General features: G+C 34.7%; 1 protein-coding gene across 1 annotated transcript in view; it reads left to right on the top strand.

Moving 5' to 3' along the window:
* LOC126883301 (xaa-Pro aminopeptidase ApepP-like) overlaps window positions 1-19,670 on the top strand; it is a 445,329-nt gene that overhangs the window by 358,499 nt on the left and 67,160 nt on the right. Inside the window, exon 2 of the mRNA XM_050648661.1 lies at window positions 5,345-5,574. Within this exon, the coding sequence (XP_050504618.1) occupies window positions 5,345-5,574 (230 nt within the window). The remainder of the gene's footprint in view (window positions 1-5,344; window positions 5,575-19,670) is intronic.

Below are 19,670 nucleotides of genomic sequence, written 5' to 3'. Positions count from 1 at the left end.
ATTCGTTTCAATAGTTGTTCTTACTTGGACCAGTTGGACCTTGGTAGAAAAGACCTGACTAAATATACTACAAAACTTTATTTATATTAAGACAACCGGTATATAAGACTTATAAAGGTAGAGCAGGAAACACATGGCTAAACTTACACAAAGTTGAAGCCATTAATATAATTACCTGTCACCAGGGGATAAATAAATCCTCTTGTGTGGTATAAACATAAAAAAGATTTTCTCAACGTCTCACTCAATCAATCTTTGCACGTGGGGGAGTTATTCAGTCAGAATAGTGAACTACTTTTGACAGGAGCACAGAAACGAGAGGTAGGTACAGGTAGAATGTTAAAATTAGGGTCCCTTCTGGCCTTCAGTTGTATACATTGTATATGGAAGTTCACCTACCTTTACTACCTGTGTAAATTGCAGATGCTCGGTGCTACATGTTTGGATTTCTCGCATTGTCGAAGAATATTAATGAAGAAAGTACAGGTGATAATGTAAAAAACTCTTTTTTCCGAATTCGGAGGAAAAGTTAATTTTTAGTTGACGTAATTTTTTGAAAAAGGTGCTGAAAATTGCTGTTTTCTAAAGATTTCATCATTATCATCATCATCATCATGGCATCTGCACTCCTAGCGGACTGATTGCCGCCCTGTTTGAGATCTTCCGATTCATTTATCCCGGGGAATCAGTCCGCATTAACAGTTTGGTTTCACAATTGATTGTACGTATGACTTGCTTCTTTTACAATTTTTCTCCATTCGTTCCTCTTTTTTCTTATGGTTACCCACTCTCCAACTCTCATCTTCTTAAGCAGGGCCGCCACTAAGGTGTTGGCCGCCCGTGTGCAACTTAATATTTGCCGCCCCCTTCCAACACTTTAGACATAATATATACATACTAGTACCTATTTAAAGAAATGTGCAAGATGCATAACAATAATCATTTGTAAATAGGTAAATACTTGAACATTTAGACTAATATCCATGACCCAAGGTCCATTATAGGTATCTCAATATCCTAATTTAAACATCCATTTAATTAAAATAAACCGTAAATATATAACATAAATACATCAAGTAAAGATTTTATGTCAAATTTTGGACTTAAAGGATTTTGATAACCACGTTTATTTTACTTACTTAAAATATCTTGCCACACCACAACAGAACATCTGAATTTGAATTTCCAAATTTTATTTTTACGGATTTTGCTTAAGTTCTTGTATTCATATCCCTTTTGTTATTATTTTGCAATTTTTCTAAAGCATCATATTATATTTCACTTATATTCGGTTCGCTAAACTCAGACACAACTGGCTAGTGATTTTAGTAAGCGATTTTTGCCAATTTGGTAAAATTGGCAAAAGAGTAATTACTAAATAGTTAGTAATTTTGCCAATTTTGGCAAAATTAGCAAAAAAACAAAAAAATTACCTACTAAAATCACTACCCAGTTGTGTCTGAGTTTAGCGAACCGACTATCACAGCCTTGTGATGGATGACCGAAGTTATCTTTAACGTAAAGTTATCCTGTAATTAAGTTATAATCCTCGAATTGGTGTGATGTATCATATTTAACGTAACTACTTGAGTTATTTCTTGACAGTTCTTGAGTTATCTGATATATAGGGCTTTTCATTCACAGTCATTTGTTTCGAGCTTCTGTCATGTGTCACATAATATTAATATATCTACGTCATACTTTATTGGCATATACCAATGATACAAACCAAAGACGTATGCTGTAGATATATTAATATTATGTGACACATGACAGAAGCTCAAAACAAATGACAATCGATGAAAAGCCCTATTATCAACTGTCACTTTATAACGCGACGTTAAACCTCAAGTTATGAGATAACTATGTAGTTACGTTAAGGATTGTAAGGTTAGGTTTATATTTTGTTTTGTTTTTAGATAGAAATCAAGTGAATATTTAACGTAGAACGCTGCTTCAGATTGTCCCAGGACCTTGTGCGGCATTTTATTAATTTAATGAATCATTATTTATTATATTATAGACCTAAGATATATATTATATTATAGACCTAAAACACGTAGGTACCTAATAAAATTAAAACAATAATAAAAATGAAAAAGAAAGCTAATAATTTAAAAATAGGAGGGTAATGCAATTTTAAAAATTTTACAAAAATCAAATCGAGCGATACAAGTTGAAATTTTTATTTATAAACATCCAAGTGATCCAAGGGTTTTAAGTACTGTTCTTTTTCTTGGTTCCTTCTATCTACTTTTACGATTCACCACCGAACGACACCGAACATCGAACAGCTGTTCGGTCATCGGTAGCTCTGGGTAGGTATACCAACTTCTCTTGATTCTCTTTCTCGCTCAAACTTGTACTGATTCTACATAAGGTTCTCTTTCTAGACAACTTAATATTTTCTTCCGTCTATTAACGTCTAAGAAATAACTCATCTCATAACGGTGGATGATCCATCACACCGAATTTACGTTTTATAGTTATGGAGATAGTTATATGTTATAGTTATGTTAACTTTAACGCAAACATTAAAAATAACTTCGGTAATTCATCACACGGCTGTATATCTGGGTTTTTAATGGTGCGGTTGCATCTATCCCACTCTCCCATCACGTGTCCGACAATGCTTCAATGTCAACTTTGGAAGGTGCTTTAATAAAATGTTCCATCGAATATTCGAAGAAGAAAAAAATGCATATAGTTCCTGTAAAGTACTAAAAAATTCAACCGACACAAAACTTATTTTTATTACTGCATCATTCACCGCCAGATTTAAACTATGCGCAGAACAGAAAAAAACTATAAATGATAAATGAAACGCATTTTAGTATTATCAGGTAATAATAATAATTATTGTTTGGATTATTAGAGTTTAGAATTAGAACTATTTGTATCATTACTATTTAATTATTTGAATTTGTTTTCGTTTTAAAAAAAAAGTATTATCATCAGTGGCCTGCTTTTGGCCGCCCCTATTGTTGGCCGCCCGTGTGCCATGCACATTTTGCACACACGGTAGCGGCGGCCCTGTTCTTAAGGTCCTCGACTATCTGGTTCTCATATCTGGTTTTGGGTCTTCCTCTTGGTCTGCCTGATACAGATGTTCATTTGTTAATTTTCTTGATAACTGTTTCTGGATTTCTCCTTTCAATATGTTCCATCCATCTGAGTCGCAGTGCCTTGATAAATCTGAAGATGTATTCTCCTTTCAAAAGTATCCTATAGGATCCTCAATATTTCTTCATCTTTCTGTGTCAAACACATTACTTCGGCGCCATATGTGATTACTGGTCTATAATTAAATTGCTGCTTTGCAAATATTCAATTTAGTTTTCTGAGTAAGCTTCTTATTTTTGAGAAAGTTATTGTATTTCCAGTAGGTTCTGTTTCCTGCCTGGATTCTTTCATTGATTACTATGCTTCTATCATTAGTTCCATTAACTGAGACCCCAAGATATTTAAAGTGTTCTACCTTTTGAAACTCACATTCACCAATATTTGAACTTGTCACATTAACTGCGTATTTTTTTTGTTTTGATTTATTGCTAAACCCCTCTTGAATACTTCCTTGGACAACTTCGCAATTGTACCTTTTATTGAAGTTATACTTCTTTAGGCACGAGGGTGAATTTTTACATTCCCTGGCGCATGCGCACACCGACAGCATGGTGTTAGTCGCTACAACTTTTAAGTTATGTAGCTCAAATAAGGTGTGCGTGAAAAGAATATATTATTAGTGTTTTTAGTAAATATATTTATTATAATTTTTATGTCTGTGGATTTGTCTTCCTCCTAATAAGTATTATTGAAAATATTTATTTTCAACTAATGTATCTGTCACCGCGATTGTAACTATGTCCGAAAAATGATCGACTGAATACAAAAACCGTGGTAGCTGATCGGTAGAGCATTCGCCTAGAGATCGAGAGGTCCCCTGTTCAAATCCAGACAAAGTCATATCTTTTTTTTTTATTTTTGGTATTCTTTTTGTTCTTTCTAAAATTAGTTTAATATTTAAATACAATACAAAAAACTGTTTAAAGTAGATAGGTAGGTATATTGATTTCGTAGAAATCATAATATATGAAGTTAGATTATATTATAATAATAGAAGTAACTTCTTACGTGCGTACAAAGTACACACACATTCTTTTTTTTTTGTAGTTCTTATTGTTCCTTCTATAGCGGCATTAAATAGTGATAATGACTCGCCCCGTCGTACTCCGGGTGCTATTTCTATATTTTTGGTGATTCCGTCATCTGTTATTATTGCTGCCGTCGATCCTTCCATTGTCATTTTCGTAAGCATTAAAGTTTCTTTGGGATATGTATATAGGTTCTTCATGTCTTCTATTCCATTAGGTCGGCTCTTTCTAGGCTGTGAAATTTGAAAAAAGATTTTATATATATTGCTTTTATTAATTCTTGACAGATGTTTAAATAGCAACCCTTCCCTATTTATCCTAACTTGCATTACATTACCAATATTTTTCTCTGAATTTTATTGTCTACATTTTGGACACAATATCGGTGATTTAGAAAATATTCTTCCTCTTAATTCTACTTTTCTCTGTAGCTGTAGCCATAAATAATTGTTCATCCTTCGGGTTATTCCTCGGTTTCAAAGATTGTCTGACCCTCGTTTTCTTGGTCTTCCGTTCGATGATTTATCTCTCGCCATTTTTACTATTCTCTGTTATTGTATTTGTGTTGGCTTCATTCAGCCGTCCTTTCCTTGATTTATTCATTTATTCCTTCGATTTTGCAGATATGCTCTACATCTTCATTTCGTATTCTATCTCTGCATGTTTTATTGAATATTCTGTGTGTTTTTATTTATTAATGTGTTATTTAATAGTCTTTGTGATTCGCAAAAAAATTTTTTAAACATTCAGCTAATGTATTTCCTTTAGACGGAAGGTTTCTATTTGTTTTAGACATCATTTACTAGAAATCAGATTAAATTTAAAAATATCACAAGGAAAAATTCGTTTCCAACCAATATGGTTGATGTCATGTGATGCCAGGGGTTAATCTGTAAATATTTTTAACATCCTTTAAAATCGGATAATATAATGTAACCTCAACTGTTTAAAATCAACTCAAGAGTTTTTACCCGTACATTTTGGTGGCTTAAAGCATTTAAACCTGTGATAACACTGCTGATGGAATTTTGATTCCGAAAACGTTTTGTTGTGGTATAGCCCTTTTTAGGGATTTTAAATATACCTTTTACAAGATAAGGTTTTTATTTTTTAGTTTTAATTTAGTTTTTAAGTAATCTTCCATATTTTCAGAATAGAGAGGAATATAATATTTTATTATCTATTGTTTTCAGATTTCACTGCCAATGCTTTATATGACGCAACATTCTCGCAACTGGAAGAAGATCGAAGGAATGGGGAACTACGTAAAGCATGTGCTAAACATGGCCACGCAGTACAACCAGCACGAAGGCTAAATTCGACAGAAAGATTAATCAAACTTAGAGAAGCGATGGTTTCGGAGGTGAAACTGGAAACAAGCGCTATACAAGCATATTTTATTACGTCAAGCGATGAACATCAGGTAATTTTTGTATATTTTAACGTTAATATCTTCTTCTTATGTTGGGGCCACAGTAACTTTAACGTCTAACGTCCATTATCGAATTAATTAACACACCAAAAATGATGGAATAAACTGCGCGTTAAAGTGACTAGCCACACTTATTTTAGCGCGTAGTCAGCAGAAAACGCGTTTTTAATCCAATAATTTCAATATGGAACTCGAAGCTGCTACGCTGTTATATTTTATTAGTGATAATTATTATTTTATGAATTTATTATTTTATTATTTATAGACTATGGCGCATCTGTAAAAATATTAGTACAATTGGATATTGAGAGGTGACATATTTTTTTGCAGAAATTGCTTGAAAATAACTCAAATATTAATATTTGAGTTATCCTCCCACTCAAAAAGGTCCGGAACATTGTTTAAATAATCAAAATGTCAGAAAATGAAGGAAAAATTCGATTTTTTTCTTCATTTTTGATTATAACTTTAAAATTATTCATTTCCGAGAAAAGTTGCACTAATATAAATCTTCCACCGTCGCTGGAAAAGATAATGTTACCACAATTCGACGCCAAGCGTTCCCATGAACACCACGATTTTTACATGTTTTTTGTCGGGGATCCCATAAGCAAGTTTCTGTTTCGAAAACTGTTAAAAATTCAAGTATTTTCTCGTTACTCCACTCCATTTTCGTAGAATAGTATCTATATAACCTATTTCACAAACCAAATTATACTCTACTGCGCTGCAAGCTAGAACTGTGAACAGTGCAAGTGTAGCCACAACAACGCGATAAGTAACGGAGTAACTCCTTTGAAGTGTCGAAAGAAACCGCCACTCGACCTATTGCCTAACGTTTAACGGCATTAATAATAGCATTAACAAATTAGCGCCCTAAGTCGTGGCTACACCTAACGCGGTAGTCAAATAACGCGTTAATTAACGGCATTAGACGTTACTGTGGCCCCAACATTAAGGCGCCGCGCATTTCTGCGTAAGCGTCAACCGTACATTGTCTTGTCAGGTGAGATGTCAGATAGTCAGCATTAAATAATTCTGTTTTTAGCAGCATTGTTAAGCATTTCATAGCTGTGTATTCCTGGTCAATTGGCGAATATTACGCAGCCATGACATCTTTTTACGTACCAGACCCCTCTTACCCACTATCTTTCCTTCGAGTATCAATTGCTGAAAAGTGTATCGTTCTTCTCGTAATATGTGCCCCAAGTGTGCAGTCTTCTTGGTTTTAACATAATTAAAAAGTTCCCTATCGTGTAAGCCCGCTCTTCTGAGTACTTCCTCATATCTGACTCATTAGCGCTGTAAATGAAGCTTGAAAAATGGGTTTCACGGTGGGTGTAGCGGATGGCCAGACTGAGCTGTAAATATCGCTACAGAAACATAGCAACATGGGGTAGGACCCATTTTTCGAGCTTCATTTACAGTGTTGTAATTGTCGCTCGTCTGGCCGTAGGGTTAGGAAGTTTGAACAAGGTATTTACAATTACGAGTTCCTCATTGATATAGAAATCAACCAGCCTATCTTCACGTTCATTCTTGTCCCCCAGTCCATATCCCCTCACACAATTCTCCACTTTTCCTTAGTCCATTAGCGTTTACATAAATCGCTATTATAATACATATTTACATTTAGTCCTCTCCGTTCTTTAACGGTAGAATATTGCAAAACCTCTAAATTTTAAAGAACCGCTTGGATTGACATAAAATTTGGCATACACATAGCTACAAGTCAAAGAAAAAAAGTGATATTGTGCCGATATGTGCTATTGCCTCGGGGGTGGTTTTGACCCCCTCTTGGGGGTGAAAAAATATTCGTCCAAAGTAAGTCAGGAAATGGATAAACTGGCTAATTTTAAGTAACTTTTGTTCTATAGAGTTTTTTCACTAAGTCAAAAATTTTGACCAGTCATATCTTAACCAATTTTTATCTTCCAAAAAAGCAAAAATCTGAAATACATATTCAGAAAAGCAGAACCGACATTTTTTTACTCTTTAACATTTTTGGTACCACCAATAATTTTTAAGTTATTTTGAAAAAAAAGCATATTTTTCAAAATTAAAATTTTTAAAAATTTTACTCTGAAACCAAATGTTTTTAAAAATAAGCACTTTGAATCGATAAAACTTACAGATCATAATATGACATATAAACACAACATAAGAAAAATAATTTGTGGAGCGGTAACAATTAATTTCATTTTAATTTGTTAATAATTAGGGGGTGGTCTTCCCGATTTTTTTTTGCCAAAACAAAAGGGACCAACTTTATTTTGAGCGTAACTTACTTAAATTTATTGCTAGAAACTTTTTGTAAAAACAAAAATAAATCTTTTTTTAAACACTTTAAAAAAGTTATAATGGGTTTTCCCCAAAAGTGCTTAATTTTTTTTATATTTCACGTCGAAATATTATATTTGAAATTTGGTGAATATGAATCTATTTTTCATTGGCTATAACTCTGGTTCTACGAGATCCAGAGACCTAATGCGTACAACATTTTTTTTACTTTTTTATAGGCTATATTTTTGCTAAGAACGTTTCTTTCGACAAAATACTTACTTTTTGAGTTATTTGCGAAAAACCGTCTAAGAATGTGGTTATTTTGTTGAAAAATGAACATATTCACTCGCAAATAACTCGAAAAGTGTTGACTTGGCAGAAAAGCTCTATAGAACAAAAGTTACTTAAAATTAGTCAGTTTACCCATTTCCGGACTTATTTTGGACATATATTTTTTCACCCCCAAGAGGGGGTGAAAGTCACCCCCAGGACAAAAGCACACATTGGCATAATATCACTTTTTTCTGTGACATGTAAGCTATACGTACGCCAAATTTCATGTCAATCTAAGCGGTTCTTTAAAATTTAGAGCAAAAACCGTGAAAGAATGTACTAATTGTCTTTTATTTAGCTTTAAAACATTACCAATTTTTTCATAAAGCCTCTATGGCCTGTGTCTTCATCCTTGTCTGCAGTGGGTGCATATACTTGGATTATATTTATTTTATGTTTTAAATGAAAATTAAAAGACAGCATGAGTACTAGATCTGAGTAGGGACAAAGTTACAAAGAGATTTTTGAGAATTCTTATCAACCATAATGCCAACTCCCTGCCTGTGTTTGGAGTTGTTATTACCGGAAGAATACATTGTTCCATTTCTGATTTCTGATGTTACATTTTGCTAATTCAGGCCATTGTATGCAGTGGCGGATCCAAAATTTTTTTTGGTGGGATCATGGATCTTGAGGGTGATTTCATTACTTTTCTCTGATGCAAGGTCACTTAGTCTTGCAACCACTAGGACAAGTGGGTTTTTTTGGATGGGTCAATTTTTTTTGTTTGACCGCTCTTGGTTTTTTTAGGATTATTGAAGTGATATTTATTTTCATCGGGGGGGGGGGGGTCATGGCCCCCGTGACACCTCCATTGGATTCGCCACTGATTGTATGTCGCTAAGCTCCAATATGTTATTCTTCATTCTGCACATTTCCCGCACAGCGTCATTCAGTTTTACTGATTGGTATAGACTTCTTACGTTCCTTGTTCCAATTTTCAATGCTTATAAAGTTTTTATTTTTTTTGACAGGGATTTACCTTGATAATAACCTGAGAGGCCCTGTCGTCTAAATCTGATTGTTCTCCCCTGCCGGATCTTGAATTCCAAGTTCCATGACAATTAAGTTAATTATCGATTAGTAGGTGCATGATAATTGTTACTAAGGAAAGGATCTTCTTCATCTTGCAGTACCGTCTCCTATCGGAGGTTGGCTACCATCACAGCAATCTTAACTTTGTTGGCTGCAGCTCTGAACAACTGTATTGAACTGCACCCATACCACTCCCTTAAATTTCGCAACCAGGAAATCCTCCTTCGTCCCACATTTCTCTTTCCCGAGATTTCTGCTTGGATTATGAGTCTTAGCAGTGAGTACTTTTTTCCTCTCATTATGTGGCCTAGATACTCCAATTTTTTCGTTTGTATGGTTTTTATGACTTCGCATTCCTTCCCCATCTTCAGCAAAACATCTTGATTTGTTACTCTTTCCGGGTCTAAAAAGAAAGGATGCGGGTCTTTAATATGGTGGTCATTCCGTGGCTTTGCACGTATCAATGCCGTTGACTAATTTACCTCTTCCATCTTCGGAGTTAATTTCTCAGCTCCAGGGCAATGAAGTGCCCTACTTGTCGGTTCTTTCACCCATAGCTGTTGACCAACAAGTAGGGGGTTACTTATACTGGTAATCGTTCGGTTAACTTAAAATCTCTAATATCCAATATCCAATAATATACCAGTCCTGGATCATTTTCCTCACGCTCTATCTTTGTACTGATTTTACGTGTTACTGCTATCCGACATCAGAGTAGCCTGAGTTCATGGTTCAGTAGATATGGGACATGGATATTACTTCAGATGATGCTTCAATAAAGTTACTCTACTATCTTGGAGAAGCACCGAGAACGAATTCAGAAGTAGCGTACTGTATTGTCTTCCATAGCCTTACCCACAATCTTGAGACTGAATCTTACCCTTTACCTTATCTTTGCTAGGACGACAGCACATCTACCCCTTCTGATATGATGATTTGATTGAGCTTTTGATTGCTGTTCATATTTTACGATTCAAATTAAATTCTCAAACCAGTTGACTAGAATGGAGGACTATATGAATGTTGGGTTCTGTGCTTTGTTCCCATTTATTTTTCCACTATTTGTTTGTCTCAAAGTCGTCTAATATTAGGGACTTGCGAATTAGCAATGGCGGATTACTGGATTTTAGCCTATTTCTATAATTTGGAGGTTTATGTATGGCACTGTTTTCTGTAATTATATGATCTTAAATAAGCCTTTTATAAATTTGGTGCATTGAGTAAACTTTAATGCAATATCAGAAAGGTAGATTGTTAAAGAAGATTATTCATCCTTCCTTTCAAGAAGAAGCAAGTATCTTCTAAAATGAATACCTTTTTTAATGTCTGGTCTTGGTATGGAACCTTTAGCCGCGTAATTAGTAATGTTTAGTGTGTTTGTATTGAGTAAGTGTCTTGTTACTTAGTAAAGTCGACTTCATTGTCTTTACAAAAAGACGCTTATTGTATCCAAACGTCCGCGGTACCTCAGGTGAAATGAATACTTAAAAAATAATTAAATGGTTTATTTAGAACACAAACAATTTACTTTATATCTTAGTTTCTTATGCAGAATTACCATTATATTGATAATAAGCAGTAATAAGAGATGTTGCTCCACTAAAAATACCTAAAAATGCTTGAAAATCTACTTCATAAAAATCTCCAGCAGTAAAGTATGGACTGTGAAGTTTTATTTGACGATTCAATAGAATTATTTTTTCGTTTAAAATTTTGCCCTGATTATTTTCTGGAAAATATTGTAAAACTGTGCTAGTCAGTTCCAATACTTCATTCATGCCTCGTTCTATGCGAACACAAAATAATATTATGTTCAGAAAACAAATCTAAAACAAAAACGCAATGTTATTACAATCTTCATAAAATAATGTTTTGTTTTTTCTAGCAATTAATAACGAAACAACGAAAAAACCGCATTAAGAACATTGATTTTTTGCATAAACACAGCGACTCATATAAAAAAAAGAAAGATTTTTTTTCACAAATTCAACAAAGAATTCAGTAAGGTACCATTTTTTTTTTCATTAAATAAATTGAGACCATCACCCGTACGCACGCCAATGATGAAATTAAATTTTTAATTGTATGACAAAAGCTGAGTAATAACTACCCACTAAAACCCACCCAATTTCATTTGCATATCTCAACCAATTTCAAAGTAACAAAGAAATCATCAGTTTGTAAAAGAAATTCAACACCCTGTACTGTCAACCGGAATGGGACGTTTCATCGCTACCGATTCATCGCCGCCGATTCATCGCCGCCGTTTCGATGCCGCCGGTTCATCGCCAGTCCATTTCATCGCCGTCCGTTTCATCGCCGCCAGTTTCATCGCCAGTTAGTCAGTTGATTTTGTATTATGGTAGATGACACGACACGACGTTAAATTCAGTTCAAAACTTTTGACAATTAAAAAGATAATAGCTATTTGTATAACAAGGGAGGAAAGTGTAACTTTTCCTCCCGAGAATGAAGTTTACTGCCCGACGCGTAGCGGAGGGCAGTAATCATTCAAGGGAGGAAAAGGCACTTTACTCCCATGTTATACATATGGTTTTTCCACCTTCCTCAAATAACAAGTAATTTTGTCATTTTTACTTAATTTATTTATGTAACTAACCAACAAAATTTATTAGAACTAAAACAACAAGTAGGTACAATATAACTGTCAGCTGTCAAATATAAGTCAAATTATTAATGTAAACATTGTTAAATCAAAATAACAATTTACTGTTTTTTACCATTCTGCAAAATATAGGATGTTTTATAAATAAACGTTAAAATGTATAGATACTCCGTAATAGAAAATAGATATTATACAGGGCGTCAGTAAGTTATATTTCATGAATGAAATATTATGACGTCACTTTTACTTTTCCTCCCTAGGGAGGAAAAATATTTTCCTCCCTAGGGAGGAAAAGTACAACTTTGCTCCCTACAATCAGGTCCGGAAAAGTATACTTTCGGTAGAGGTAGGTGGAAAAAAATATTATTATTTACTGTTCTACTTCCCCTAAATTTTTGTACAGAAATTTTGGGTTCTTTTCGAATTTAAGAAATAGTTTCTCTTGGTTGGAAATGTTGACCGTGAAATTTAAAAGACTATCATTATATATATTTTATATTATAAAAGTTTAAAAGTCTATTAAATTAAGTATGGCAACGGGAATGGTAATTTCCTAGAATTCCTAAATACTAAAAATAAATAATAAATGTAACTGTCGAAAATTCAGAAATATATCAAATAGCGATTAACTGACTGGCGATGAATCGGCCGGCGATGAATGGACCGGCGATGAATCGGCCGGCGATGAAAGTTTCAAAAAAAACAAAGTTTCATCGGCGACAAAATCTACAAAGTTTCATCAAATTTAACTGAAACTACATAAAAAAGTGCTGGTGTCCTTTCTGACTGATCGCAAGTTGAATTTCACCCTGAGATGCAATATGCTAAAGTGTTACGTTTAGCCTGTTCTCTCGTATGGAATGGAAGTATGGACGTTAAAGGCTAGATCCATTAACAAACTTAAAGTTTTTGAAATGTGGTGCCTGCCTCGAATGCTTATCTCTCTTCAATCCTGAGCCCCCGGAGGGAGTCTCCAAAGATCTCTGTCTCTGGTCATTTCTTTTAACTGATCCTTAGGTCTTTTATACATATTCTTGTAATTTTATCGATCCATCTTGTTGGGGATCTTCCTCGTGATCTTCGGCCTTCCACCTTTCCTTGTATAATGAGTTTTTCCATGTTTTCTGTGTTTGGTCTCATAACACGTGCAATGTATTTTAATTGTTGGAGATGTTCTTTACTGGAGAGTCGTTGGCTAACTTTTAGCTCTCTTAAAATTGAATTATTTGTCCTATGGTCGGTCCAAGGAATTCGTAGCATTCGTCTTCAACAGAACATTTCAGTGACGTCTATCTTTCTTCTTTCCGATTTTCTCAGAGTCCAAGATTCACATCCGTAGGTCAGTATTGGGAATATTAATGTTTAGAATATCATAAAAGGACACAGTCAGAAATAAGGAAGAATTAAAAAGAAGGGTCTAGGAAAGTTGGTCGACAACACTTCACCGACGGAATATTAGTCGACAATTGGTCGACAAACAGTTTCTCGAATGCACAATTCATCGAATGTACAATTCGTCGACGAACATTTGATCGAATGGATTTTTCGTCGACAAACTGTTATTTATCTTTAGGATAAAGGGATTAATGGTGACAAACGTCGGATTATTGGTTTTTATTTTGTTAACTGGAATATTGTATTATACATATCTGATCATTTATTTTTTTTGGGGGGGTTTTGTTAATTTTTTTTTCTAAATCTTAATTATTGGTAAATTTAATGAAAAAATTGGCTGCGGTTTGAGAGTAGACAGCAAATATAATCCGATATTTTAATTAGTGACATTGTACCGTTCTTCTTTTTGGTGTCGGCGCACTTGCGAACGAAGCATTGCCGGACAAGTCAAATTTGGGGACTTGCGGACAAGACGAAATATGCGAGATGCTGAGGTAAATAAATTGTTAGGGAATCCAGGCATTTCCTTACAATGTTTTCGACTGAAATAATCAGTCAATATCAATAAAAAAGTAAAGAAATCGTGAGAATAAACACTTTATTCAAGGCTTAGGTCTGGGTTTTAATTTGATACTTATCAAAATTTTAGACTACAGCAGAAAATTTAAACAAAATCTTGAAGAAAACAAAATAAAAATCAATAATGCTTTGTCACCATTATTCCCTTTGGGTCTTTGTCGACGAAAAATCCATTCGATCAAATGTTGTTATTCGACGAATTGTACATTCGATGAATTGTGCATTTGATCAACTGTTTGTCGACCAAATGTTGTCGACTAATTTTCCGTCGACGAAGTGTTCTCGACCAACTTTCCGACACCGTAAGAAGAGAGGGGTTCCAGAATAGGGCAATTTTGATTATGTAAAATGTAAGAAGACTGCATACTTAGGGCACATATGATTGAAGAGAACGATATTCTTTTCAGCAACTAGTACTTGAAACAGGTCTGGGCACTTTCTGAAGCTTCCTGGAGAAAGTTCGAGGCTTTCGAGATGTGGTGTTACAGACGCTTTTTAAGAATTTCATGGGTGGATCGTATGACTAATGATGAGGTTCTATGTAGAATGGGCAAGGAATGCTATAGATTCTTAACACCATCAAAGAGCACACATTCGAATATGTTAGCCATGTTAAGAGGAACGAAAGAGATATGGCTTCTTGTAACCCATTCTTCAGGGAAAGATAGTTGGAAAGAAAAGACCAGAGCAGTGACGTACCGATAGATCAGCGGGCCCTGGTTCCAGTTATGATGCGGGCTAAAAGTTTTTTATAAACATTAAATATAAATCAATACGTCATATATCATAAAATATATCATATATTTATAAAAACTCAGGCTAATTAATAGTCCATTTACTCACGGTTTTTGCTGTAAATTTTAAAGAACCGCTCGGATTAAGATGACATTTGGCATACACATAGCTAACATGTCCAACAAAAAAAGTGATACCTATTATGCCGATGTATGCTTTTGCCCTGGGGGTGAGTTTCACCCCTTCTCAGGTTAAGTCAATACTTTTCGAGTTATTTGTGAGTGAATATGTTAATTTTTCAACAAAGAAAAACACGTTTTGAGATGATTTTTCGCAAATAACTATTTCATCAAGTTCAGTAAGTATTTCATAAAAAAAGTAGGCATTCTTAGTAAAACTATATCTTATAAAAAAGTGAAAAAAATGGTGTATATACGAAGTCTGTAGACCTAGGAGGAGCAGAGTTGTAGGTAATGAAAAGTAGGTTTTTATTCGTCAAATTCCAAATTGAATATGTCAACGTAAAATAACCAAAAAATGAAGCCCTTTTCGGAAAAAAATGGAAAAAAAGAAAGTTGGTCCCTTTTTTTGGGAAAAAAATTGTAAAAATCACCCCCTGTATAATATTAGAAATAATGCCAGAGACAGTTATTATAGTTCTTTATTAATTGTTGAACAACCATGATGCCACACAAGAATGAGTAGACAAGCGAGTGACATAAGGCAGTGACTAATCATCCGCCGGACGGTATACCGTATCGGATATGTTCCGAATACCAACATTATAATACATCTCCCCTTTTAAATTACAAAGGTCTTTAACATTAGGAGTAAAATAAAACTGGTTTTAATTCACAAATTAAACCTACTAGGTTTCTTAACCTGTCTACCAGACCTAGTTATCACCACAGCTGAAGGCTGAGGCGCTTGATTTAGTGCTACTTCCTTGTTTACATTATCTTTTAAAGGTTGAGCAAACGGTGTGGGAGACAGGATGTTTTGCTCTGGGGATCTATTTATTATAGGTAACGTCTTGGGTGGATTGTTATCAGAAGAAATATCATCTCTTTCAAATTCTTCATTCAAAATGGGGTTCTCCACCCTGAATGTATTGGGTGATGGTCGAAGATCCACACGATTTCTTCTAATAACATTCCCCTCTTTATTTTTTACCAAGAATGACCTAGGTGAATCATGCTTTGCTACAACCCTGCCTGGTTCCCAACATTTCTTTACATGGTTTTAAACCGTAATATTATTATCAATATCTAACTCTTTTAAGTCTCTCACATGTTGATTATAATAATCTAAATTCTTTCTTTGCTTAGCGATCAATTTCTCTTTAATATTTTCACATAAACTTGGACGTAGCAACACATTGGAAACCGGCAATTTTGTTTTGCAAACACGGCTCATAAGGAGCTGCGATGGAGAGTAGTCCATATACTTAAGTGGTGTGTTTCTATACTGAAGTAACGCAATATGTATGTCAGTGCCATCATTAAGGCACTTTTTTATCATATTCTTTGCAATGGATACCGCTTTTTCCGCCAATCCATTGGCACGTGGATAATTTGGACTTCTTGTCACAATGATAAAATTCCATTCCTGACCAAAGCTTCGAAAACAAGAGCTATTAAATGGGATGTTATCAGCGACAAGAGTATCAGGAACTCCAAATTTGGAAAACAATGATTTTAGTTTTGATATTATGGTTGGACCAGACTTATCCTTAATATGAATTATCTCTAACCAGTTTGAATATGCGTCCATTACTACTAGATACGATTTATCTGAATAAGAAAAAATATCAACTCCTAGCCTTTGCCACGGATGTTCTGGAATATCAAAAGGATGTAAACTTTCTTTAAAATTTTTTCTACTAATGTTTTCACATGTTTTGCATTTTTTTATAAACAATTCTACATCATTACTTAAATTTGGCCAGTAAAAAATTTTCCTTGCACGAGCTTTACATTTTTCGATTCCCAAGTGCCCCTCGTGAATTAATTTAAGCATCTCTAAATGTAAAGAACTAGGTACTATTAATTTATAATCCAAAAACAATAAGCCTGACGACATGTTAATTTGTTCTTTAAGTTTAAAATAATGACGCAGGTTTTCAGGGATATCAGTTTTAATCAAGGGCCACCCATTTTTAACATAATATAAAAGCTTGTTTAATTGTGAATCATTTTCTGTCTCAATTTTAAACTTATCCTTTTTTTGATCAGACATTGGTAATTCTGTTACTAAAGAATGAATAGCAAAATCAAATTCCTGATCTGATTTTAGCCCGCTGCAATTTAAAAAGGCCCTAGATAAAGTATCTGCAATGTATAAATATTTACCAGCTTTAAATGTCACATTCAAATCATAGTTAAGTAACCTGATTAGCATTCTTTGCAAGCGTGGTGTAACAGAATGTAGATTTTTACGAAAAACTGACTCTAAGGGCTTATGATCACTAGAAACTTTAATATTTTTCATGCCATAGAGCCAAAAATGAAATTTTTGTATGGCAAACACGATAGCCAGAGTTTCCTTTTCTATCTGCGCATAATTTTGCTCAGTTTTATTTAGACTTCTAGACACGAAGGACACTGGGTGTCCATTTTGTAACAGGCAAGCGCCCAACCCATCCCTACTAGCATCAGTCTCTATCTCAACAGGTAGATTGGGATTAAAAAAAATAACACCGGAGCGCTTGTTAGTAGGTGTTTAAGTCTATTTAAAGAATGCTCATGTTCTGTTGACCAATGCCACGGGACCTTTAAACTTGTTAATTCTCTCAACGGCGCAGTGATTTTGGACATGTTGGGTACAAACTTACTCAAATATTTAGCCATACCTAGTATTCTGAGAAGATCAGCCTTTGATTTTGGCACAGGCATATCTAGAATTGCTTTTACATTATTATCATTAGGCTCAATTCCCTTACCTGAAAAAATTTGACCCATATACCTAACACTCTGCTGCTTAAATTGCACTTTTGAAATGTTAAATTTAACATTAAACTTATTAGCTCTTTCAAGTACTATCTTAAGGTTTTGGTCATGCTCAGCCTCAGATGAACCTGCAATAATGAGGTCATCAAAATATACTCCCACTCCATCCAAATCACCAAATAGTTCATAGTTGTACTTCTGAAAAACTTCCGGGGCGCTACATATTCCAAAAGGCAACCTATCAAATTTAAACCTACCAAAAGGTGTTCCGAAAGTGCAATATTCTGAACTTTGTTCATCCAATTGCACATGAAAATACCCATCTTTCATATCAACAACTGTAAAAATATTTTTACCACCTAGCTTATGTGCAATTTCATCGACTGTGGGGATCAAAAAATGCTCACGCTCTATAGCTTTATTCAAATAAGTCGGGTCCAAGCATAACCTCAAATCTCTATTTACATTATTCTTTTCAACTATGACAAGAGGGTTTAACCATTTAGTGGGCTTATCAACTTTCGAAATGACACCTTGATCTTCTAATTCTATTAATTTTGATCTAACTCTAGCATATAAAACTCTAGGAACCCTCCTTACACGTTGAACCACTGGTACAACATTTTCTTTTAAAGTTATATGATGTTGACCTGGAAAGTTGCCCAACTTTCCATCAAAAACAGTTGGATAAGCCTTAATAACATCATTAAACGTTTTAAAATTAGCACCCTTATTTTCATAAACCTGTGTACTATTAATTCTTTTAATTAAATTCAAGGTTACACAAGCTTCCAGGCCTAACAGAGGTATTTGATCATTGGCTTTTACAACTTCAAATGTCAAAACATGACCTACATTATTTTTATTATAACAGTTTAATGCAACTTTACCAAGAGATCTAGTTTTAAAATCAATACTACCATATGAAACTAGAGTCACTTTTGACTTAAGCAAACAAGCATCTGGGCACACCCGATTCAGTACATTTAATGGCATTACGCTTACCTCAGCACCAGTGTCTAGTTTGAACTTGATTTTCCGCTCATTTACCTGGAGCTCCTCTGTCCACATGCGGTTGCTGCCCTCATGAACCGCCCCAACATGGCTGCCTAATGAGCTTACATAAAACTCTTCACCTTCGCTGTCAGTCTGTTCATGTTCTTCAACATGATGTACCCTTCGTTTGGACCCACTTGCCTCGTCCGATCCAAGTTTTCCCTTACTTTTGCAAACATTAGCAAAATGATGTCTCCCTTGGCACTTGGCACACGTTTTGTTATACGCCGGACACTTTCTTGGAGGGTGAGAGTACCCGCAAAACCTGCATGATTCTCTGTTACCTGAGCTGTTACTGCTACCACTACCACTATCTGCTTGCTTAGATGGTTTGCGGTCAATTTTCTTAACCACATTCAACTGTACTACATCCTGCATTTTTTTTGATAAATTTTTGCTGGTTTCTGAAGCACGACAAATGTTTATTGCTTTTTTGTAGAGTTAGAGACGTTTCTCTAAGCAATCGTTCTTGGGTGCCCTTTTCAAAAATGCCCATGACTATCCTGTCTCTTAACATGTTATCTTGATCCAGGTACTCTGTGGTTTTTATGGCTTTACGAAGTTCCGTCACGAATGAGTCAAAAGACTGACCCTCTTTCTGCACAACACTATTGAACAAGAATCTTTCAAATATTACATTTTTCTTGGGTGCACAATATGCATCAAACTTGTCCTTTAATTTTTCAAGAGTCAAATCACCTTCAATGGTAAATGTATTGTACAACTCCAATCCATCATCTCCTACAAGACTTAAATAACAAGCAACTTTCTTTTTCTCAGTTTTCTCGGCTAATCCAGAGGCCTCCAAATAAATTTCAGATTTCTGCCAGAATTTTTTCCAGTTGGCCGAAACATTGCCATCCAAGCTTAGAGGCTCAGGTGGTCTAAAAACAAGATTTTCCATTTTCTTCTTAATTGGTCACTTTACCTTTAATCACATGAACACCTGACACCATGTATAATATTAGAAATAATGCCAGAGACAGTTATTATAGTTCTTTATTAATTGTTGAACAACCATGATGCCACACAAGAATGAGTAGACAAGCGAGTGACATAAGGCAGTGACTAATCATCCGCCGGACGGTATACCGTAT

This window comes from Diabrotica virgifera, chromosome 4 (genome assembly GCF_917563875.1).
Source record: "Diabrotica virgifera virgifera chromosome 4, PGI_DIABVI_V3a".
Classification (NCBI taxonomy): domain Eukaryota; kingdom Metazoa; phylum Arthropoda; class Insecta; order Coleoptera; family Chrysomelidae; genus Diabrotica; species Diabrotica virgifera.
The sequence above is the reverse complement of the archived record's forward strand: the minus strand, read 5'-3'. Positions and strand labels throughout refer to the sequence as shown.